General features: G+C 47.0%; 1 protein-coding gene across 1 annotated transcript in view; it reads left to right on the plus strand.

Moving 5' to 3' along the window:
• Positions 1–5,614: 5,614 nt before the first annotated feature.
• PITPNC1 (phosphatidylinositol transfer protein cytoplasmic 1) overlaps positions 5,615–24,944 on the plus strand; it is a 316,307-nt gene continuing 296,977 nt past the window's right edge. The window contains exon 1 of the mRNA XM_005584753.5: positions 5,615–6,498. Coding sequence (XP_005584810.2) covers positions 6,451–6,498 — 48 coding nt within the window. The 5' untranslated portion in view covers positions 5,615–6,450. The remainder of the gene's footprint in view (positions 6,499–24,944) is intronic.

The following is a 24,944-nucleotide window of genomic DNA, read 5'->3' on the forward strand; positions in this document are numbered from 1 at the left end:
AAACCTCGTCTCTACTAAAAATACAAAATTAGCCAGGCGTGTTGGCACATGCCTGTAATCCCAGCTACTCAGGAGGCTGAGGCAGGAGAATAGCTTGAACCTGGGAGGCGGAGGTGGAGGTGGTGAATTCTGGATATCTACCAAAGATAGAGCCAAGATAGGATTTGCTGATACATGTGAGAGAAGAGGGGTCAGACATGTCTGCAAGTTTTGTGGCCTGAGCATCTGGAAGGATGGAGTTGCCATTTACCAAAATGGAACAGATTAGGGAGAAGCAAGTCAAGAGGAAAAGAGGAGGAGCTCAGCCAGGCATGGTGGCTCACATCTGTAATCCCAGCACTGTGGGAGACTGAGATGGGTGGATCACTTGAGGTCAGGAGTTCGAGATCAGCCTGGCAACCATGGCGAAACCCCGTCTCTATTAAAAATACAAAAATTAGCTGGGGGCGGTGGCACCCGCCTGTTGTCCCAGCTACTCGGGAGGCTAAGGCAGGAGAATCGCTTGAACCTGGGAGGTGGAGGTTGCAGTGAGCCGAGATTGCACCACTGCACCCCATCCTGGGCAACAGAGCGAGACTCTGTCTCAAAAATAAATAAATAAATAAATATATTAATTAAAAACAAAAGAGAGAGAGAGAGAGAAGGACCTGTTTTGGATAAATTTGAGGTGACTGTCGGATATCCAAGTGACAAGAAGGCAAGTTAGTGTTCAAGTTTCAAGTTAAGGGGTGTCATTTGGGCCCAAGATTTGAATTTGGGCCAGATGCAGTGGCTCATGCCTGTAATCCCAGCTAAGGCAGGAGGATCTCTTGAGGCCAGGAGTTCAAGACCAGCCTGGTCAACATGTCAAGACCCTGTTTCTAAAAATATGTTAAAAATTAGCTGGGTGTGGTATGTCTGTTATCCCAGCTATTCAGGAGGCTGAGGTGGGAGGATCCTTTGAGCCCAGGAGTTTAAGGCTGCAGTGAGCTATGATCACGCCACTGTCCAGTGTGACTAATTTTTGTATTTTTATTAGTAGAGATGGGTGTTTCACCATGTTGACCAGGCTGGTCTCGAACTCCTGAACTCAAGTGATCTGCCTGCCTTGGCCTCCCAAAGTGCTGGGATTGCAGGCGTGAGCCTCAGCACAGGCCAATTTATTGCTATCTTACTTGTTTAAAAAAGAAGCTATACCTTTGGCCACAGAACCTCCAGTTTTGTTTTGTTTTTTTCTGTGTGAAGCAATTTGTAATACATCATTGTCAATTCACTTTTATTTTATGGGCATTTACTGCACAGCTATAAGCAATTCCACATCAAAGACATTCTCTCTGTATTTAACAGAGGCCTGATAGATGGGTGGGTCTACACATAAGAATTGCCTTGGGACTTCCTATGTGTCATTAAGAAAGAATTTAACATTAGCTTAGTAACCAAACAAGATCAAATATACAGGTATTTAAACAAAAACACACGCACAAACACTTAGACTTTCTTGGAATTATGCAAGTAATATTTAATAAAACAAAAATTAATTGTAGGCTGGGCGCAGTGGTTCACACCTATAAACCCAGCACTTTGGGAGGCCGAGGTGGGTGGATCGCTTGAGCTCAAAAGTTTCAGACCAGCCTGGATAACATGGCAGAACGCCATCTCTACAAAAGAAATACAAAAATTATGGTGGCATGTGCCTATAGTCCCGGCTACTTGGGAGGCTGAGGCCGGAAGATCAGTTGAACCTGGGAGATGGAGGTTGCAGTGAGTTGATATCGTGCTGCTGGGTGACAGAGCGAGACCCTGTCTCAAAAAAAAAAAAAAAGCAGGAATAACATTTGATTTTTAAAATGTTATAAAAAAGAGACCATGTTGGCCAGGCATGGTGGCTCACGCCTGTAATCCCAGCACTTTGGGAGGCCAAGGCGGGTGGATCACCTGAGGTCAGGAGTTCCCCACCAGCCTGGCCAACATGGTGAAACCCCATCTCTACTAAAAATACAAAAAGCCAGGCTTGGTGGCAGGTGCTTGTAATCCCAGCTACTCAGGAGGCTGAGGCAGTAGAATTGCATGAACCTGGGAAGTGTAGGTTTCAGTGAGCTGAGATTGAACCATTGCACTCCAGCCTGGGTGACAGAGCAAGACTCCGGCTCAAAAAAAAAAAACAAAAACCAAAAAGAGGCATGTCAAAAGCACATAGGAGTCAACCAGAAAGAGCTCCCAACGGCCAATGCTGGAATTGTCTGAGCAAAATAAATAACATAATATTGATTATATTATTGATTATAACTTGAAGTATAAAATAAATAAGCATGAATCCACGCAGATATATATATATATATTTATATTTGAATAAATATATAGAGAGAAGGGACAAATCTTTTTTTTTTTTTTTTGAGACAGTCTTGTTCTGTCACCCAGGCTGGAGTGCAGTGGCATGATCTTGGCTTACTGCAACTTCTGCCTCCCATATTCAAGCAATTCTGCCTCAGCCTCCCAAGTAGCTGGGACTGCAGGTGCAAGCCACCACGCCCAGCTACTTTTTGTATTTTTAGTAGAGACGGGGTTTCACCGTATTGGCGAGGGTGGTCTCGAACTTCTGATCTCAAGTGATTCGCCCACCTCGGCCTCCCAAAGTGTTGGGATTACAGGCGTGAGCCACCATGCCCGGCTTTCATTTTTCAATCGTCAGAAAAAACTGTTAGTACACTTTTCTTTCAGAGGCTGTTTACAGAGGTGGGTCAAGACCGTATTAGTTTTTTCACACAAACAGGGAGGATTAAAGAGATCATCAGAATGCCTCGAAGAGAATAGGTTGAAATGATCTTCTTAAATGATCTTGGTGTGCCTGTCACACACATGCACAGACTCATATTCGTTTCCTCTTTGTCTTATCATTCCTCTCTGGTAACTTTACTGTTTTGTTCCTTTTTGCCTTTTGTGCCCCACCCCCATTAAAAAATGTGATGATCAGCCACAGCAGATTGTACATTGTTAACGGAACATCATGACTGTCCATGATGATGATAGCAACAGCTTCAAGGTTTTTGTAAGTAGATATTGCACCTCATTGTTTGAGAAGAAACAAAGATACAATTCTTGCCAGACACTTGCTGAGGACAGGACTTGAAACCACCGCGCTTGGCCAGCAGATGGCGCGCCCCGCCCTCAGTGTGCATGACTTATGAATGAATATGCCCTCCCTATGCTCTGCACCCTGCCCCTCCCACCTCTGCTAGCCTCTCCAGCTCACTGCTATCAGAACCTCTGTCTGAAGCACAGATTGCCAAGGCCTGTGTTTAAAATGGTGTCATGGGAATTGAGCTGGGGAGAGGGATTATCTGTGAAGGCAATGGGTTGAACAGCAGAAGGGTTGAGATAGAAAGGTGGCTGGGGAGGAGGGGCTTTTGCAGCCAACGAACTCCTCTCGTTTGGCTGGAGTTGGGCTGGGAAGGGTAATGGACTAATGTGGGAAAGGTAGATCCAGAGCCTCGAAACTCCTACCAAGGCATTTTGACTTGCTCAGTAGGCCATAGAGAAGCCCCAAAAGGTTTTTATATGTTTTTTAATTTTAGAGACAGGGTTTCAGCATGTTTCCCAGGCTGTTCTTGAACTCCTGGGCTCATGCGATCGGCCCGCCTCGGCCTCTCAAAGTGCTGGGGTTACAGGAGTGAGCCACCGAGCCCAGCCGGGAATCGCTATAAGGTTTTGAAGGTGGCTGTACTTGCACAAGATTAGTATGACCAGGTCTGCGGATGCACTGAATGAAAACAAGAATCCAATGGAGAAGTCACCTTACAACAGGAGGGGTGGGCTGGGCGTGGTGGCTCACACCTGTAATCCCAGCACTTTGGGAGGCCGGGGCTGTCACCTGAGCTCAGGAGTTTGAGACCAGCCTGACCAACATGGTGAAACCCCATCTCTACCGAAAATACAAAATTAGCCAGGGGTGGTGGTGGGCGCCTGTAATCCCAGCTGCTCCAGAGACTGAGGCAGGAGACTTGAACCGGGGAGGTGGAGGTTGCGGTAAGCCGAGATCATGCCATTGCACTCCAGCCTGGGCAACAAGAGCGAAACTCTGTCACAAACCAACAACAACAACAACAAGAGGGGTGATGGAGGAAGCATGTACGTGACAATTTACAGTTCGGAAAATTCAGAGAAGTAGCTTCTCGACCGTGTCACCTGTCAGTAGAATACTTCCTTCCAGAATCAGTGTCAGGAAATGTCCAGGAAACCAGGAACCGAGCCTACACATCCCGATGTCCTATGTGAATGCGTATGTGGGGCTAGCCAATCCCTTGCCTTCCTGCCTCTGGGAAGATTATTAGGTCTTCCATTTGTTTTCAAGTAAGAAGCAAAAAAAAAAAAAAAAAAAAAAAAAGGAAAAACAGCTTGAGTTTCTTTCCATATCACAGCCTTCCAATGTGTTATTATTCAACACTGCAGTGTCAGATTTAGATTTTCCACCTCGAGGAATTTGGTTTAGCTTTAATTAGTTGCTGTGAATATTTCTGAGCCAACTCTGGAAAGCATTTATCTGGAAAATAGTTTCCACTAAAATATAAGCTGGATACAGGGTATCATTTTCCTAGGAGGGTTTGTATCAGTTAACACAGTTATACATTCTCTCCAGCCCTCTGGATGACTTTTGCCACAAGCCCATCATCGTCATATTGGTTAATTACTTATTAATCACAATTCAAAATTCTATATTGAGGCATCTGCATCCCGATCCAAGTTCTAGCCTCAGGACCTCAGAGCATGAAGATTTTCCGGAGAAAAGATAACGCTTACAGGTTATTCTCATACAGGCAACTGATGCATTTTTCATCCGGCAAGTTTTCATAAAAACAAGCTGAAAAATACCAGACAAATGAAAAACAGACTTCAGCAGTTCCATGCTGCTTCCTGAGTAACTGAAGAATGTGCTTCTTGTGGTTAAAATGAGGGATCTGTTTAATATGGATGAAATAGCAACACTCCAGGCATTTTCATTGACATTTCACTGTGACTTTTTGAACTTAGGAGTGCGAATACGAAAACCTACTCTTTCTTTCTGCTGTGCGGAGCCTGCACAATCTGCAGAAAGATTGCAGAGCCGGGCCAGGCGAGGTAACAGGCTACGTGGGGTTCATGTGCTCTCTGGTTGTTCCCTCCCCCTGTTTGTACTTCATTTCCATTCACACGGCTGCACTTCCCAGTTTTCCAGGATCTCTCCTCTGAAACCAGGCAAGGGTTTGTTCCCAAATCCCACCCATTGCCTCTCCAGCCCTGGACTTGCTTACTGGACCACACATAGGTGGTGGGCATTGGTGACTTGTCCCTAGGGTCAGGGGATCAGAAACTGCCCAGAGGGGCTGGATGGAGCTCGGCGGCACTCAGGGCACAATGGAGAGCGGATTCAAAGGGCAAAGGAGCCGAGGGAAGCCCCTCTGCCCGAGCCTCCCCAGCGCCGGCCGGGCTCCGCTCCGGAGCAGCCCCGCCGTCTGGCAGAGACATGCTGTTTTGTTTAAATCCTCCACATTCTTTGCCATTTCCCCATTGGCCGGATGGGGCTACCCTCCCCGCCGCGGCCGCTGCTGATGTCAGCCTTGCTCGCGCTCGCTCTTCCCGCACCCACCTCCCGGGCCCAGGCACACTGCATCGGCGCGGACGCTCCGGCCCCGGCGAGGTGGCTGCAAACTCGCGGGCACGCACGGCGCCCGGGGAGCCAAGGGACTCGGGGGAGGGGACGCGCGCGGAAGGCGCCAGCTTCCTCCCGCCCGCCCCTAGCAGCCGCGAGCTGAGGTTGGAGGCGCCCGGGGCCCCAGCCGGGCAGAGCCGAGCGGCGGCTTCCCTTTTCTCCCCGAGCCGAGCCCCGGAGCGGCGCGGGGACCGGCCCTAAAAAGAGCAGGAAATCTTGTTTACCGCCCGCGGAGAGGAGCCGATCGAGCCTTTGTCTGGAAAGTCAGCATCTCCGGCTCCGGCTGCAATGTGTTCCTGGTGACATTAGCATCGGGCAGACCCGCCGGAGGAGGGGGTTCGCCAGGTTCCCTTCTGCTTTCGGAGGCGGATCGAGCGGGTGACTTTTGTGCATTCGTTTTAATTTTTGGAAATCTCTCTTTTTTCCTCCCTCGCTCGCTGCCGGGCATGTCCTGATCTGGCGGCCGCTCCTACCACCCTGGGCTGCCGAGCAGAGCCGTCACCAGCGGGTCTCCCTCCCTACCTCTCTGACTTTGCAACACCGCGTTCTGGGAGGACCGGCCTCGGCGAGGGAGGAGGCGGAGGAGCTGCGAACACCCGGACCCAAACCCTGACATGCTCTGGGGCGGAGAGGAGGAAGCCAGGAGCTGAGCTTGCCGCGGGGGCTGCTTCGCCCGCCGGCTACGAGCGCTGGGCTCCGGGCGCCCTGCCCTGCGCCTGGGCGGCAGCCTTGCTGGTCTGGAGGGCGCCCCCAGCTTCCCGCCCCGGGGATCCGCGGCCGGCAGGACCATGCTGCTGAAAGAGTACCGGATCTGCATGCCGCTCACCGTAGACGAGGTAAGCGCCGCGCCCGGCCCGGCCTCGCCCGCTCCGGGACCGCCGCCGCCGCCGCCGCCTCCTGGCCGGCGAGCCCCGGGCTAGCGGCAGGAAACCCAGGTGGACGTTACCCCGCAAGCCCGAAGGCTGGAGGAGAGGAGGAAGGGGATTTGCGGCTTCCACTTGTCACCCCAGCGGGGGAGGGCGGCGTTGGGTGGGGCGGCGGACTCCGGGTGGGCTCTTTGGGGGCGCCCAGAATCCAGACTGTTGGGGATCACAATGAGCCAAAGGGAGTGGGTGCGCCCCCTCCTTCCAAATAAGAAAACGAATAAAGCAAACCCAAGAGCCCCCGGCGCGCGCTGTAGCTAGGGTTTGGGGGGCACCCCGTCCTGGCCGTGGGCCCATCTTCCCCTCCCCGCCCTCTGCGGTCAGGTCGGGGTGCAAGGAGGAGCCTTGCGCCCTCGGGATCTGCACGCCCAGAGCCCCGCGGGGGGCACCTCGGAGCCCTTGGGGGAGGTCCCTGCGGGGCCCGACTTGTCGCCGTCGCCGCGGTCTTGGGCGCCGCTCCCGGCACGTCCGCCCTTCGAGGCTCGGGACCCGGCTCTGTCCTTTCGCAAACCGCCTGGCTCGGAAACTTTCTGCGTCTCTTATTTCTTCCGCCGCGGGGAGCGTGGTCGGCCCGCGAGCCGGGAGCGGCTGAGGCTGCGACGCGGCCACAGGAGGGCGCTCCAGCACGTGGTGCCGGGGCAGCGGCTGCCGGCTGGGGGCGCCGGGCGCGGGGCGGGGGCTCGTCCTCCAAGCGCGGCTTTGCTGCCCTTTTCCCGAACCTGCGAAGCCACGAGCCCCAGCATTCAGGAAGTGGTGACTCAGACTGGATTATTCCAGCCCTGGCTTCCCTTTCTTCCCCTTCTTCCTGCCCACCTTTGTGGTGATTTCACGACTGCTGAGCGCCTCTGTCCAGGGACAGCGAGGGAGCCCAAAGCCAAGCACGGCAACGTGAAACTCACTAGTATGGTTTGGTGTGGCAACACACATGAAATCAGCCACCCACACCGTCTTTATATTTAAATCTGGTGCCTTGAAACTATCAGATATGTTATTGAGCCACCACTTGGTGAGAGGGGCGATGCGCTTTGGGAGAGAAAAAGATCCTTAACTGAGAACGTGGCTGTGCTCACAGGGGCTGTCCGTATTTGCCATCTGGACCAAGGGTTAAGGCAAGACCCAAGTACAATCCAAGACAAAATCAAAGTAGCTGCAAGTTTACAAAACGCATCAGGGGTACACAGGCTGCCAAGGAGGGAGAGATCAGCTTCCACCAGAATGATCAACCGAGTTTTGGAGTTCTTTGGCATTTGAGGAGGTAGCATTTAAGTAGGGTCTGGAAGGGTGGATGCCAGATGGGTAGACAGAGATTCAAGTTGCATATGACCTTGTAAGTGGAGAAGCAGGACATAGCTTTGTGGAGAAAGCGAAAGGCAAATGAATGGGACTGGTTAATAGGTCTTTCCAGAAAAGGTGGATATCGTCCCACCTTCTGGGCAGTTGAGCTAGAGTAATTCACCTGGGAGGCGTGGATCCCTCTACTCTATCTCCTAATGACCTTGTTTTTTGATATGAGTTTGGATTCTAGGAGCAATGTTGGGACTGCATGGAATACACAGAAAATTGCAGGTGATAATCAAGAAAAGAACCAGTTCTAGAAGCTTCTCTACTACCTACAAAATCTCTTTATCCTAGTTAGTTCCCTTTTCAGGCTTTCTGAAACACTCAGGCAGATGCTTTTCCCACTTTTGTTTTTGTACCGAAATATCCACAGGTATAACATGGGGTAATTACATTTGAATGATATAGGTGGAGGCCCTTCCTTCCGTCCGTCCGTCCGTCCTTCCTTCCTTCCTTTTTTCTTTTCTTTTTTGTTTTTTTGAGATGGAACCTTGCTATGTTGCCCAGGGTGGGGTGCAATGTCGAGATCTCAGCTCACTGCAACCTCCACCACCCAGATGCAAGCAATTCTTCTGCCTCAGCCTCCTGAGTAGCTGGGATTATAGGTGCCTGCCACCACGCCTGGCTAATTTTTGTAGTTTTAGTAGAGATGAGGTTTCGCCATGTTTGCCAGGCTGGTCTTGAATGCCTGACCTCAGGTGATCCGCCTGCCTCAGCCTCCCAAGGTGCTGGGATTACAGGCATGAGCCACTGCACCCGGCCAGCCCTTCCTTTCTTAATTGGCCAACAAAATCAGACTCATCAGACTCCACCTGTAATATAATTATAAATTCTTTAATGTATAATTCATTTTGGCTAAAGTATGATTCAGTTTCTGTAAGGTTCATATTCTGAAGTCATTTTCTGCTTTGTCAGAGAAGCAGGAGGGCAATTTAGATTAATAGATGTTTCCAATTAAAAGGATTCAGATTAGCTAAATCTGATGATGAATGAAGACATGAGGCCTAGTTTGCCAGATGTTAAACCCCTAAAGTCAGAACTGATAGTAAATTCCACAGTCTCCACCATCCCCTTTTACACTGACCTTAACATTGAAAATGAGGAAGCAACTTGAGTTTCTTCAAAGAAGATGTTTAGGTAAACTTTGGAAGCCTAACTTTTTTTTTCCTTTCGAGACAGGGTCTTGCTCTGTCACCCAGGCTGGAGTGCAGTGGTGTGATCCTGGTTCACTTCTGCCTCCATCTCCTGGGCTCAAGTGATCCTCCCACCTCAGCCTCCTGAGTAGCTGGGACAACAGGTGTGTGCTGCCAATTTTTTTACTTTTGTAGAGACAGGGACTTGCTATGTTGCCCAGGCTGGTCTTGAACTCCTGGGCTTCAGTGATCCTCCTGCCTCGGCCTCTTAAAGTGCTGGGATTGCCGGGCACAGTGACTCACGCCTATAATCCCAGCATTTTGGGAGGCCGAGGTGGGCAGATCACGAGGTCAGGAGATCGAGACCATCCTGGCTAACATGGTGAAACTAAAAATACAAAAAAATACTAAAAATACAAAAAAATTAAGCAGGCATGGTGGCAGGTTCCTGTAGTCCCAGCTACTTGGGAGGCTGAGGTGGGAGAATGGCACGAACCCGGGAGTCGGAGCTTGCAATGAGCCAAGATCACGCCACTGCACTCTAGCCTGGGAGACAGAGCAAGACTCCGTCTCAAAAAAAAAAAAAAAAAAAGTGCTGGGATTACAGGCATAAGCCACTGTGCCCGGCCTGGGAGCCTAACTTTTGCTTCCACTCTTGGTTGGCTCTGGACTGATTCAACCTACATGGATCTTCTAGAACTTGTTTCTGTTTAATCACCAGAGTTCATTGGTAGCAGTGTCCATACTTTTGAAAATGAAGCAAATGCTTATGCTTCGAAGAGTCAGTGAGAGAACCCATACTTTGCCTGCTTCTTGTGCCTGGCCTTATCCCTTCTCCCTCATTTAACCCTCTGGTGGTGGTGGGCGGTGGAGCATTAGTGGCACTGGTGTGTTATTATCCATATTTTGCAGATGAATACATTGAGATTCAGAAAGGTTAGGTAATGTGCTCCAGGCCACACAGCTAGTTAATAGGCAAGCCAGGAGGAGAGCATGGTGAAACCCATTATTTGTTGTTGCTTACTCTGCTTTTTACCTGTCACTAGTATTTAATCCAGCAAAAGGAAAAACATTTCTTGAAAACAGATAAAGTCAGCACTATCAAATAAATGAAAAATCAGAGGACTTTTGACTTGCTATAGATGGTACTGGCGTCTACTATTTCTCTACTACTTTATTTTAACACATAAAATGTTCCCTAGTTCCAGGAAAAAAGAACATCTCTGGGAGATCAAGAAAATAAAGCTGAGCTACTGTCTAGAATAGAGTGTTGGTGGGGTTTTTCGGGTGTGTGTGTGTGTGTGTGTTTTAGACATTAATTTCAGAGTAAACAATTAGTAAAAGTAACATTCCACAGATTAATTTTAATTAAAACATTTCATTGGAATAGTTCCTCGTTTGTGTTAAATGTAGGGGTCTCTGAACTCAATATAAGCCTGTTGGAAAGGTATGAACAGGAAAAGTTCCTGAGAACTGAGAGTTGCTATAGAGAGAAAGTTGTCATTATCTTCATTTGAAACATTTGGTAGCGGTAGACATAGATTCTAGAGTTTTTGTTTGTTTCTTTTTTTGAGCCGTAATCTCGCTCTGTGGCCCAGGCTGGAGTGCAGTGGGATAATTTCGGCTCACTGCAACCTCCACCTCCTGGTTTCAAGCAATTCTCCTGCCTCAGCCTCCCAAGTAGCTGGGATTGCAGGTGCCCACCATCACTCCTGACTAATTTTTTGTATTTTTAGTAGAGAAGGGGTTTCACCATGTTGGTCAGACTTGTCTCGAACTCCTGACCCCAGGCGATCCGCCCACGTTGGGCTCCCAAAGTGCTGGGATTACAGGCACGAGCCACTGCCCCTGGCTGATTCTAGAGTTTTAGACCTAGAAGGAATATTGCAGATGATTTATAATTGAGCCATTTATTTATTTATTTACTTTTGAGATGGAGTCTCGCTCTATTACCCAGACTGCAGTGCAGTGGTGCAATCTTGGCTCACTGAAACCTCTGCCTCCTGAGTTCCAGAGATTCTCCTACCTCAGCCTCCAGAATAGCAGGGATTACTGGCGTGCACCACCCCAGCCGGCTAATTTTTGTGTTTTTAGTAGAGACAGGGTTTCACCATGTTGGTCAGGCTGGTCTCGAACTCCTGAGAGTTCACGCCTAGTGAGCCATTTCATTTTATGATGAAGTCTAGACCTGTAGAAGGTGCAATTAAGCTGTCTACCTCATTGACAAACTTTAGGCTAGAACCAGGTCTGATTTAAGGCTCAAGGCTGTTCTACTGTATGGAATTCTCCCTCCTCTGAGATACCTTGCTGGAAGAAAATATTCTCCTGAGGACCCACGTGTAAAGCAGGTACACTGGCTCTAGTCTCTAGTAGAAGGTGGCTGGGGACTCCGACCCTATGTGCTTAGCGGAGGTTCCATTGGAGCCTATTGGAAGGGTGGCTCGCCTCCTCTGCCAGCCACTCCTTGGTCTCAGTGAACGACCTGCTCACCAAGGAGGCTCCTTGGAGCACAATCTGAAGATCACCCTGCACCTACCACCCTCACCCCAGAGGTACTTGTTAGTAAAATGAGCATCTCTCAAGAGACGCTAAGCACATCCTAATATTATCTAAGGCAGGAATCCTTTCATTTTCATTGCTTTCTGTACTGTTTAACCGTTTTGGCTGGGTGCAGTGGCTCATGCCTGTAATCCCAGCACTTTGGGAGGCCGAGGCGGGTGGATCACCTGAGGTCGGGAGTTCGAGACCGGCCTGACCAACATGGAGAAACCCCGTGCCTACTGAAAATACAAAATTAGTCAGGCATGGTGGTGCATGCCTGTAATCCCAGCTACTTGGGAGGCTGAGGTAGGAGAATTGCTTGAACCTGGGAGGTGGAGATTGCAGTGAGCCGAGATTGTACCATTGCACTCCAGCCTGGGTAACAAGAGCGAAAGTCTGTCTCAAAAAAACAAAAACAAACAAACAAACAAACAAATCAGTTCTTGTTCAACAGTTCCTGTTCTGACTGCATTAACATTAATATGTATACTTTTAGGGATTGATTTGTGGTCTTGAGGGATTTGGTGCACAATGCAGAAAAATAGAAACACTTGCCTCTGCTCCAAGAAAAGAGAAAGAAAGGAAAGAAAAGAAAAACAACTTTTTCTTACAGAATATTATTTTGTTCTTTGCCCTGGCAGGGAGCCAGTGCACTTCATCCAGGCTCCCCCAGGGTCCCTGGAGAGTTTTCTTGCGCACATTTCTGAGAACAGATTTGGGATCAGGGTGGTGCCGCCTCTGGAATGACATGAATGGAAATGCCAAAATGCCGAACAGTGCTCCTTGTTCTCTGCTTTAAACCATTTTCCTGAAATGCATCTGCAAACATATCCAGGCAGAAATTATTGAAAGGAAGAGATTTTAAGTTTGCTGCTGGCGTCAATACCTCTGAATATAAAGGATAAAGACTCCTTGGATTAATCTCACAGACTTTCCCCAAGGTTTCTCATAAACCTAATTTGGAAAATGTTTTCCTTGTCTGGTGTAAAAATTTTATTCTGAATAAGATAATTCTATAAAAAGTTTTCTCAAGAATGAGCACGATATTGAGAAGTTGTTTTATTTTATTTTAAATTTTCTGTTGAGAAGGGACCAAGGTCAGCATCATGTGTGTGATTTCTGATCCAGGTAGTTTCATTGGCTTGTTCTGAGAGGTGAAGCCAGCTGGACTTCTGGGTGGGGTGCAGACTTGGAGAACTTTTCTGTCTTACAAGAGGATTGTAAAACGCACCAATCGGCACTCTGTAGCTAGGATTGTAAAGTGCACTAATCAGCATTCTGTAGCTAGCTAGAGGTTTGTAAAATGCGCTAATCAGCACCCTGCAAAAACGTACCAATCAGCTCTCTTTGGCTAGCTAGAGGTTTGTAAAATGGACCAATCAGTGCTCTCTAAAATGGACCAATCAGCACTCTGTAAAATGTACCGATCAGCAGGACATGGGCTGGGACAAATAAGGGAATAAAAGCAGCGCCCCCCCTCCTTCCAGGCTGTGGAACCTTCCAGGCTGTGGAACCTTTGTTCTTTCATGGTTCACAATAAATCTTGCTGCTGTCCACTCTTTGGGTCCGCACCACCTTTAAGAGCTGTAACACGCAGGGCAAAGGTCCGCAGCTTCATTCTTGAAGTCAGCCAGACCAAAAACCCACCAGAAGGAACCAACTCCAGACACAGTTCCACAGCCAGGGGACAGTGGAGGTTTGCCTAGCTGTCTGGCAAAGCTCCATTTTTTTTTTTTTTTTTTTTTTGTCATAAAGGGCACAGGGAAAGGAGGGCGGGTAAATAGATTTGTGCAAACCTTTCAACACTAATGGAACAGACAAGGAGCAGATGCTGTCCTCCTGGCTGGTCAGTGAAATTGACTCTGTCCATGAAAGAAGCTACATTTTCCCAGTGACTTGGGTGGAAGTACCTGGCACAGGAAACGGATACAGGGATCAGGGAAGCAAACTATTGTTAACAAAACCCTGGTTAAAAGTAGGTAGTAATTAACTTTTGCTTTTTCTTATTGTGATATGGAGGAAGTTCCTAAGGCTCTTAAGTCAATTTAGAAACCTTGTGTCTGATTGCATGAGTGTGACTGATATTCCAAAGCAAAGCGAATAATATTCATTTCAGTAAGGCTGTTGTTTCAGGTCACTGGAGAATATTATTTATTGTAGGCATTAAAATAAATTAATATACTTTATTTATTTATTTTGAGACGGAGTTTTGCTCTTGTCGCCCAGGCTGGAGTGCAGTGGCACTATCTCGGCTCACTGCAACCTCCGCCTCCCAGGTTTCAAGCGATTCTCCTGCCTACTTCAGCCTCCCGAGTAGCTGGGATTACAGGCGCCTGCCAGTACGCCCAGCTAATTTTTGTATTTTTAGTAGAGATGGGGTTTCACCATGTTGTCTAGGCTGGTCTCAAACTCCTAACCTCAGGTGATCCAACCGCCTCGCCCTCCCAGAGTGCTGGGATTACAGGTGTGAACCACTGCGCCCAACCTAAAATAAATTAATATAGTTTAAACATTCAACCTCTTTAAGAGCTTCCCCTCTGCCAGGGATGTGTAGGTATGGGATAGGGAGTGGGAAATCACAACGTTTTGGATTTTTAAAAATGTGAAAGTGTATGCACAATGACAGGCAGTAAATGTGTTTTTCAGGAGCAGTAATTACTGGAAAAGTACATCTAGATTGATTGCTTTAGCGGCCTGAGTGAGATTGCAGCACCCTGGCTGGCTTGTGTGGGCTTTGGCCTGTTTTCTGTTGCCTGGAGGTCTGTAGTGTTAGGCAAGTCTGAAAACTTTTTTTGAAAACTAGGTAACACTTTTGCCCCGGTTCAGAGAAACAGACTGAGTTCTAGAAATCAGCTAACTTGTACTGAGAAGGTTTTATGTATCTTTAACAAATTCAGCCCACCGGGAGAGGAAAAGGAGAATTTCAGACTAGAAATCAGGAATTTTGTATATTCCCAAGTGAAGATTTTTCTTATAGGTTACAAGGAGGATAAGGCACAAATATATTATAAATATTAAAATGGGCGAACCAATCGTATCTGGAAAATGTAGAGTTGTCTGGAAAAATCATCTTGGAAGCTTTACTTTTTGTACTATGCAACCTCTCATTTACAAATAACATCCAAATCATTCAAACGAACAGTGTCACAGGGCTGCACACCGCCAGGGGGCGCCATTTACATGGGCCCCAGTGGGAGTAGAGCAGTGTGGTCGCCTGCAACTGACCAACCTGCCTTTTATCGCCCTTTCATGCTCCCAGCCCCTGCTGCTGTCCTGGGTTAGAACTTGAAAGTTTATACCAAACTCATGGGGTTTACAAGTGGAAACATCACACCCTTAGCATCGTGTTTCCTGAACACTCCATCTACAATAGCTTTTTCCCCATCTAAATCTCTGGCCAGGCACAGTGACTCACGCCTGTAATCCCAGCACTTTGGGGTGCCAAGGCGACAGGTTACTTGAGGTCGGGAGTTCAAGACCAGCCTGGCCAACATGGTGAAACCCCATCTCTACTAAAAATACAAAAATTAGCTGGGCGTGATGGTGCATGCCTGTAATTCCAGCTACTCGGGAGGCCGAGGCAGGAGAATTGCTTGAACCCGGGAGGTGGAAGTTGCAGTGAGCTGAGATCGAGGCTGCACTCCAGCCTGGCTGACAGAGCGAGACTCTGTCTCAAAATAAAATATAAAATAAAATCATCTTTTCCTTAATACTCTCCCTAATTATATCCTCTATTATCTGCCTCTCCACACCTGTTTATTCCTTCAGAGCATTTATCTCAATTTGTACTTATTTTGTTTACTTGTGTTATCTGTTGCCATCGTTATCTTTTCAACACGTAATCCACGTGAGAAGATACTGATAAAATTTTTTCACTTATTTTTTTTCATACTAAGTCTTTGAAATCATGTGTGTATTTTCCGTGGACACGCATCCCAGTTTGCACTGGCCACTCTGCAGTGCTCAAGGACCACGTGTGGCTTGTGGCTGCCATACTGGACAGTGCAACTCTGGTGCTTAAACTTAGGGTCCACACATAGTAAATATTTGCTGAATGAATGGATAGGAAGAAGCTGAGAAAAACAGAAACCATTTAAGGAAGCCTGATCCTCTATGGTCTCCTGTAAAAGGTTTAATATTTTTTCACTTCTATACTGCCTGAAATTTTACCAGTTAGAGATATCTTTTGCATTTAAAACATCCTTATTTTAAAATTTCTTAGTGATACCCCTGAGAAGTTTGAAATCAGTCATATATATTTAGGAGTTATTGTAATTAGACTGCTTTCCTCCCAACTCCCAGAGGAGTTTGTATATTAGTTTTCTTTTCTTTTTCTGTTTTTTTTTTCCTTGGAGTCTTGCTCTTGTTGCCCAGGCTGGAGTGCAGTGGCCTGATCTCAGCTCACTGCAACCTCTACCTCCTGGTTTCAAGCGATTCTTCTGCCTCAGCCTCCCGGATTACAAGTGCCCACCACCACACCTGGCTAATTTTTGTATTTTTAGTAGAGATGGGGTTTCGCCATGTTTGCCCGGCTGGCTGCGAACTTCTGACCTCGTGATCCACCTGTCTTGGCCTCCCAAAGTGTTGGGATTACAGGCATAAGCTACTGCACCCAGCCTCTTTTCTGTTTTACTTTGAGACATAGTCTTGCTCTGTCACCCAGGCTGGAGTGCAGTGGCATGATCTCAGCTCACTGCAACATCCGCCTCACGGGTTCAAGCAATCCTCCCGCCTCAGGTTTCTTAGTAGCTGGGACTACAGACCAGCACCACCACACCTGGCTGATTTTGTATTTTTGGTAGAGACAGGGTTTCACCATGTAGGCCAGGCTGGTCTTGAACTCCTAACCTCCGGTGATCCAACCGCCTTAGCCTCCCAAAGTGAGCCACCGTGCCTGGCCATGTATTAGTTTTCTATTGCTATGTTACAAATGGTCACAAACTCAGTGGCTTACAACAACACCCATTTATGAGTGCACAAATTCTGTGGGTCAGAAGTCTGGGTGTGGCATGGCTGGATTCTCTGCTCAGGGTCTCATAAGGCAGACATCAAGGTGTCAGCCAGGCTGCCTTTCTTTCTGGATCTTGGAGTTGTCTTCAGGGCTCACGTGGTTGTTGGCAGAATGCAATTCCTTACAGTCCATCAGTTAGAGGCTCGCTCCTAGAGGCCACCTGCCGTGTCCTGCCATGTGGCCCTCTCCACAACATGGCAGTTTGCTCTTGCAAGGCCAGCAGGAGCTTCTACTGCAACTTCAGATCTCTGACTTGCTGTCTCTGACTTCTCGATGCTTTTCCAAAAGGGCTTACCAGTCAGTGGGTATCTTGAGGGCCATTCCGCCTCTCCTAGGAAGATTCGCTAAATTAGAGAAGTAGTTATTTCTTGAATCTGGAAAAGAGGGCTATGGAAGTTCCAGGTTGACATCATGAAAACATCCATTCACAGATACTTTATTGAACTCCTGCTCTGTGCCAGGTGCTAGGCCTGGAGTGGCTAACAAGGCAGGTAGATCCCTGCCCTCCTGGAGCATCTAGGCCAGAGGATACTGGAGAGGTTTTATTGTCATATAAAAATAGATGATGGACGTGGTTGCACAGGTCTGTTAAGTGTATTAAGAACCATTGAATTGGTATGTAAAGTACATCTCAATAAAGCTTGTTGTTGTTGTTTTGTTTTGCTTTGTTTTTTGAGATGGGGTCTCACTCTGTTGCCCAGGCTGGAATGCAGTGGCGCAATCTTGGCTCACTGCAACCTCCGCTTCCTGGGTTCAAGCGATTCTCCTGCCTCAGCCTCCTGAGTAGCTGGGACTGCAGGTGCGTGCCATCACGCCCGGCTAATTGTTTGTATTTTTAGTAGAGACGGGGTGTCACCTTGTTAGCCAGGATGGTCTCAAACTCCTGACCTTGTGATCTGCCCGTCTCAGCTGCCCAAAATGCTGGGATTACAGGCGTGAGCCACCATGCACGGCCAAAGCTGTTGTTTTTTAGAAATAGAAGTGCTTACAGATTTGTTTGAGCAGAATAGATACCCATGTTCAGAGAGAGAGGGAGAGAGAGAGCCATTGAGAGGCAGAGAGTGCCGAATGTGAATTTGTGTCAATTGAAAATTTACAGTCCCCGTCCTTGAGATGGCTCTGGTTGTCTTGAATTTAGCTTTCCAGAGGAGGAGGTTCTCTTCCGCAGCAGTGTGGGAAAAAAATCTACCAGATTTGGACCAGAATGACTGCAATTTAGGTCAGAACATGATACTTAGAGGGAAAAAAGTAATCATGGCTTGAATAGCTGCCCTAAGGCCAGCTACAGGGTTGCAGGGGTCTGAGGAACCTTCCTTGTCAGAGCTCAGGATGCTTAGGGGTCCCCGCAAGGGCATGGAGGCTGTGGCCATCATGAGTAGAAGAACCAGCTTCCGAAGGAACCCAGGATTGTGCTGGCTCTGGCTCCAGGTGCATATCTCTGCTTTCTGTGATCATTGAATGGGAAATCACGTGTTAGCAGAATAAATCCCAGAATACACATTCAGGAGAAGACGGTTCCACATGGCACATAAGTCCTTTGCCTTATTGATGTTTGTCTGGCAGATGTCCTTAAGCCTTCCCATCAGGTGCTTTATTCTGAGGGTGGCTAACTGGCTATTTAAGCCTCATCTCAATAGTGTCTGTCTAGGATGGCAAAATCACACCAGGTTCTGCTAGGCAAATCTCCCAGGTGGCATATTGTTAGAGGAGAGCTGCACTGCAGAGGACACACTGTCTTGGCCACCGGTTTTGCAAACCATAGTGGAGGAAGGAGTTTGGGGTCACCAACCACTTCCTGGCTGATTGCCTGAGCCACATTATACAAGACTGTTTGTTGACTTAGTAATACTGAAGCCAGAGCTCACCAAGACTTTGACATCAAGCATTAAAGTGACTAATTCTTCTGTTTCCCAGCACTTTGACAAAGGGGCCTCTCTTAAAACTAACTCCTCATCGGACGTTAGTGGAAGTCGACTCATGTATCTAAACATGTAGCCAGCGTAAGTTCTTGGTCAGATTGATCCAATGACTTTTTTTAGCGTGTGTGTGTGTGTGTTTTAATCTTTTTAAGTTTGGGTGAAGTTTGACCTTCTGGAATTCCTGTTTATTCCTGAGCAAAGGAAAAAAAAAATCATCATTCTTTTTTTTTTTTTTTTTTTGAGGCAGAGTCTCGCTTTGTCACCCAGGCTGGAGTGCAGTGGCATGCATGATCTTGGCTCACTGCAACCTCCGCTTCCTGGGTTCAAGCGATTCTCCTACCTCAGTCTCCTGAGTAGCTGGGATTACAGGCACATGCCACCATGCCCAGTTAATTTTTGTATTTTTGATAAAGACAGGGTTTCACCATGTTACCCAGGCTGGTCTCGAGCTCCTGACCTCGGGTGATCCGCCTGCTTCGGCATTCCAAAGTGCTGGGATTACAGGCATGAGCCACCACTCCTGGCCAAAATCATCATTCTTTAATTCCTTTAGCATCATATCTGACCATCTTTAGGGTGTTGTTTCTTTCCCAGACTGAATCACCCAGATAAATAAGATTGGCCAAACAAATGTAATTTGATGATACCCTATAATAATGTTGTTTAAGTAGTTAATCTAAGCTGCTTATCTCCAAAGACTGTTCCCCTGCCCCATGTCATCTTACACACACACACACACACACACACACACACACACACATACATACACATTCAGTTTCTGATTATATTTGCTGCATTAAGGCCAGATCCAGGTATTTCTGAGCACTAGTTTGTGTGTTTTTATGTGAACATAACTAGTTTATGTATTTATTTATTTATTTTTGAGATGGAGTCTCACTTTGTCATCCAGGCTGGAGTGCAGTGGCATGATCTTCGCTCACTGCAACCTCTGCCTCCTGGGTTCAAGCGATTCTCCTGCCTCAGCCTCCTGAGTAGCTGGGATTACAGGTACCCACCGCCACGCCCAGCTAATTTTTATATTTTTAGTAGAGATGGGGTTTCACCATGTTGGCCAGGCTGGTCTCGAACTCCTGACCTCAGGTAATCTGCTCACCTCGGCCTCTCAAAGTGTTGGGATTACAGGAGTGAGCCACCATGCCTGGCCAAAAAGTTCAGTTTCTTAGAGATTAAATAACCCTTCAGGATTATCAAAGGAAATAATTAGGGAAAGGTAGATGTTCTGTCCCAGTAACAGAAGAAAGTGGTCCAGAAATTTTATGTCCCATCAAATGATCGATTTTACCTAAGTATTAAACCAAGTGACATTCTTCAGTTTAACTCTGATAAATGAATCATATTCCTCTTTGCAAATAAGTTTTGTAGCTCGTGCTCTAAAAAGAGAACCACCCCTACACTCTTGGAAATTATTCCTTTTAATGGCAGTAAAAACCTTTGGCTTTCAGAGGCGTCATCAGCAGAGATGTTAGTTCATGAGCACCTGTGAGTTTCTCAAAATTAGTATCTGAAAATGATGGGAACGCACAAGCAGCACCATGTCTTTGGCACATTTAGTTGAAAACTTAAAATTCTTCAGGTGGAGGTAAAGCAAATTGGAAGGTATTAAAAATGATCAGAATGTACTATTCAGAGTTTTATATTTACCCTTCCATCTGAGATGCCTGCGCCTTGGAAAACCCCAGCTCACTTTTGCTAGCGGTGCCTCCAGATCCAGTTTCTAAACCACACAGCCAGATTAACATTATTGTTTTATAGTCACACTGCATGTGGACTAAAATAATTTTTTTTTCAGAGACCAGGGTCTCACCATGTTGTCCAGGCTGGTCTCAAACTCCCAAGCGCAAGTGATCTACCAGCCTTGGCCTCCCAAAGTGCTGGGATTATAGGTGTGAGCCACTGCGCCTGGCTAAAATAAATATTTTTAAGTTTAACACGGTTATTATTTTGCAATTGGAACTCTAAAAGACTTTTCAAAATTCAAAATGATCAAGAATGTTAAAAATAATGAAAAAAGCACCCCTAAACCTGCCCTAGATTCCCCAGGGGAGATTCAAAGATGTTTTGCTTTGTATCAGCACTATTGAAATAAACATGTTATCACCTAAAAGGAGCTATTTGAAGGGGACTGCACTTCATTGGATGTGTATATCCTGGTGAGTTTTTTATTAATGTTTATTGTTTTTTAAAAAATGTGTTAAAATGGCTGGGCGCGGTGGCTTACGCCTATAATCCTAGCACTTCGGGAGCCCAAGGCAGGCGGATTACTTGAGGTCAGGAGTTGGAAACCATGGTCAGGAGTTGGCCAACATGGTGAAACCCCGTCTCTACTAAAATTACAAAAAAATTAGCTGGGCGTGGTGGTGCATGTCTGTGACCCCAGCTAGCCGGGAGGCTGAGGCAGGAGAATTGCTTGAACCCAGGAGGCGGAGGTTGCGGTGAGCCAAGATCGTGCCACTGCACGCCGGCCTGGGCTACAGAGCAAGACTCCACCTCAAAAAAAAAAGAAGAAGAAGAAGAAAAATGTGTTAAAATACACATGACATTTGCCATCTTAAACCATTTTTAGTATACAGTTTTTTGTTTTGTTTGTTTGTTTTTTGAGACGGAGTCTTGCTCTGTCGCCCAGGCTGGAGTGCAGTGGTGTGATCTTGGCTCACTGCAACCCCTGCCTCCCGGGTTCACGCCATTCTCCTGCCTCAGCCTCCCGAGTAGCTGGGACTACAGGCGCCCGCCACCTCGCCCCGCTAATTTTTTGTATTTTTAGTAGAGACGGGGTTTCACTGTGTTAGCCAGGATGATCTCAATCTCCTGACCTCGTGATCTGCCAGCCTTGGCCTCCCAGAGTGCTGGGATTTCAGGCGTGAGCCACTGCGCCTGGCCTTAACCGTGTAACATTTTCATTCTTGTCAATTCTGTTAGTGATATCTACAAATAGAGCTTTCAACTCCCTATAGCCAATGACCTGGGCTTTATTAGATTTTATAGTACAATGGTCCTGTCACTTTCAAGGAGCAGTTTGTCATGAACACTATCCAAAAAAGTATCTAGAAAAATGTTAGTCTTAAGAGTTTCAATCCAGTCTGAGAAGCGTTTTCCTACTAGGGACAAAAGGTGTTTATTTAACCCTTACTGTTACCAAAACATTACACATCTACAACACAGAGGTTAAAGAAGGCCAGGCTTGGTGGCTCATGCCTGTAATCCCAGCACTTTAGGAGGTCAAGGCGGGAGGATCACTTGAGCCTAGGAGTTTGAGACCACCCTGGGCCACATAGTGAGAACCCCATCTCTTCTGTGATACCAGGGATTTGGCTACTTTTGATATAAGAGTCAGTACTAAACTCCCTCTTTAAAAAATAAGATGGGCCGGGCGCAGTGGCTCACGCCTGTAATCCCAGCACTTTGCAAAGCTAAGATGGGTGGAACACGAGGTCAGGAGTTCGAGACCAGCCTGGTCAATATGGTGAAACCCTGTCTGTACGAAAAATGCAAAAAGTAGCTGGGTGTGGTGTCGGGTGCCTGTAGCCTCAGCTACTCGGGAGGGTGAGGCAGAAGAATCACTTGAACCCAGGAGGCAGAGATTGCAGTGAGCCGAGATCGTGCCACTGCAATCTAACCTGGGCGACAGCAAGAAAAAAAAAAATGGTTGCCAGGAGCAGTGGTTCACACCTATAATCAACACTTTGGGAGGATGAGGTAGGAGGATCGCTTGAGCCTGGGAGTTCAAGAACAGCCTGGCCAACACAGTGAGACCCCATATCTATTTATGTATATATTTTAAAAGTTATAGAAAACAACGCTCTTATTAAACTGGTAATTAGCAATTAAAGTAGAAAAACATCATTGGATAGATGGCTGAGAAAAGGGATCTGTAATCACCTGTTTATCTGGACAGGTTTTTTCTTTCTTTCTTTTTTTTTTAGAGATACGATCCCACTCTGTTGCCCAGGCACCATCATGACTCACTGTAGCCTCACACTCCTGGGCTCATGCTATCCTCCTGAGTAGCTAGGACCAACAGGCCTGCACCACCATGTCTGGCTAATTTTTTTCTTTTTGTAGACATGGGTGGGGAAGTGTCTTGTTACATTGCCCAGGCTGGTCTCGAATTCCTAGCCTCAAGCAATCCTCCTTCCTCAGCCTCCCAAAGTGCTGGGATTATAGGTGAGAACCACCACACCTGGCCTGGACAGGTAGTTTTGAAAACAGGGGTTATCACTAGAGAAGTGTGTGCTTGAGCTGAGGAGCATGTTGTCTGAAATGTGTAAATTTCCTATAGTTAGTGCCCTGGTGGCATGGTCCTCCATCAAGAACATTTTGCTGAGTTTTCCCTAACTTGAAATAATAACAGTGATGCTGGTGCTGATGAAAAGACTGATGTGACCCTTACATCCCGCATGAATCATCATTCTGGATTATTGTAGCCTCCATAAAAGTGATACAGTGGATGAAAGTGGTTTTTCTCAATACTTAAAAATGCTGTGAAAATGAGATAGGTTTAAAGATATAAATGTGATTTTTTAATCCTGCCCCACACCCAAGTGCCAAGAGTTTGGTGACTAGAATTGCATTTAGGATCGGGGTACAGATTGTAGCTTGCAGGCCGGAGACTGAAACCTTTGGCTATTGAAGGCCATGACAAATGCTCATTTTCTGATACTCTGTTTTTGCTGCTCATAAAGAGGCATCATGTTCAAAATGGAAAATCTTTAGATTCAGGACTTGATAGTTCACCTCTTTTGGATTGTGTTTGACGGAAACTTGGACACAGCTGAGTGTAATTATGCTTTTCAGCAGTATGACTTATAGTACTGCAGATATGGGCACACTTTGAGATTTTTCTTTTTGCCAAAATTTGTCTGAAAAGGAGGTTGGTGGTGGTTGTGTGTGCATGTGTGTTTTTAAGGTAATTAGGCTATCAGGGGTCCAAATGGAATAATCCCCTTAAGCCTTTTCAAGAAAAACACTTTTGAAGGGGTAAGTATACTTAAAATTAGCCATTATTTACGTAGGTGCTCAGCTTTTTGACCATGTTCTCTAGGAGTTGTTTCTTTTACATTTTGGTTATGTTTGTCAGAAACCATCTTATGTTTTATTTTTTATTTTTCTTTCTTTCTTTATTTTTGAGACAGAGTCTCACTATGTTGCCCAGGCTGGAGTGCAGTGGTGTGATCTCAGCTCACTGCAACCTCTGCCCTCAGGTTCAAGCAATTCTTCTGCCTCAGCCTCCCAAGTAGCTGGGATTACAGGCACCTGCCACCACACCTGGCTGATTTTTGTATTTTAGTAGAGATGGGGTTTCATCATGTTGACCAGGTTTATCTCAAACTCCTGACCTCAGGTGATCCACCAGCCTCGGCCTCCCAAAGTGCTGGGATTACAGGCATGAGCCACCACACCTGGCCTTAGTTTTATTTTTTGAGATGGGGTCTCTCTCTGATGCCCAAACCGGAGTGCAGTGGTGCAATCACTGCTCACTGCAGCCTTCACCTCCCTGAGCTGAAGCCTTAGCCTCCTGAGTAGCTGGGACCACAGGCGTGAGCCACTGTGCCTGGCCGCGACCAACTTATTTTTTAAAGAGGGAGTTTAGTACTGGTTCTTAGATCAAAAGCAGCCAGATCCCTGGTATCACAAAAGCTTCATCATGGATTTATCTATTTTTCATCTCCAGAATGCCACCTCAGTGCTGTCCTGGCCAACAATCTGTTCTCTAGACCTGGAGAAGGAACTGCCGCAAGGCTCTTCCAGGCCTCTCTTTTTGAGAAAAGTTAAGAACAAAGTAAAAAGATGCAGTGGCGAAATGACGTCGGGGTTAATGGATTGGGATTTTAGGGCTGGAGTCCAGGCTTTTGTAGCTCTCTGCTGAGTGCAGGATCTGCCCTGAACATCTCTCAAAATCATGGGCTGGGGTAAAACCTGCTCACCCTGGCTCAGACCAGAGGACTTTGCAGCCACCTCGAGACATATGTTTGGGTGTGTCTCATCTCCAATCAGGATGTTCAGCTTGCTTTCTGCTTTTCTTAGATCTTTTTGAATTGCGAATTTGGTCACAGCTGACCACTTGCTTTTACATCAATACTTAAAAGTATTCAAGGCCGGGCATGGTGGCTCACACCTGTAATCCCAGCACTTTGCGAGGCCGAGGCGAGCGGATCACGAGGTCAGGAGATCGAGACCATCCTGGCTAACACGGTGAAACCCGTCTCTACTAAAAATACAAAAAATTAGCCGGGTGTAGTGGCAGGCGCCTGTTGTCCCAGCACATGCCATACATGCCATACAGGCACATGCCACCATGCCGGGCTAACTTTTGTGTTTTTAGTAGAGACGGGGTTTCACCGTGTTAGCCAGGCTGGTCTGGAACTCCTGACCTTGTGAGATCTGCTCACCTCGGCCTCC

The sequence above is a fragment of the Macaca fascicularis genome, chromosome 16, assembly GCF_037993035.2.
Source record: "Macaca fascicularis isolate 582-1 chromosome 16, T2T-MFA8v1.1".
Lineage (NCBI taxonomy): Eukaryota > Metazoa > Chordata > Mammalia > Primates > Cercopithecidae > Macaca > Macaca fascicularis.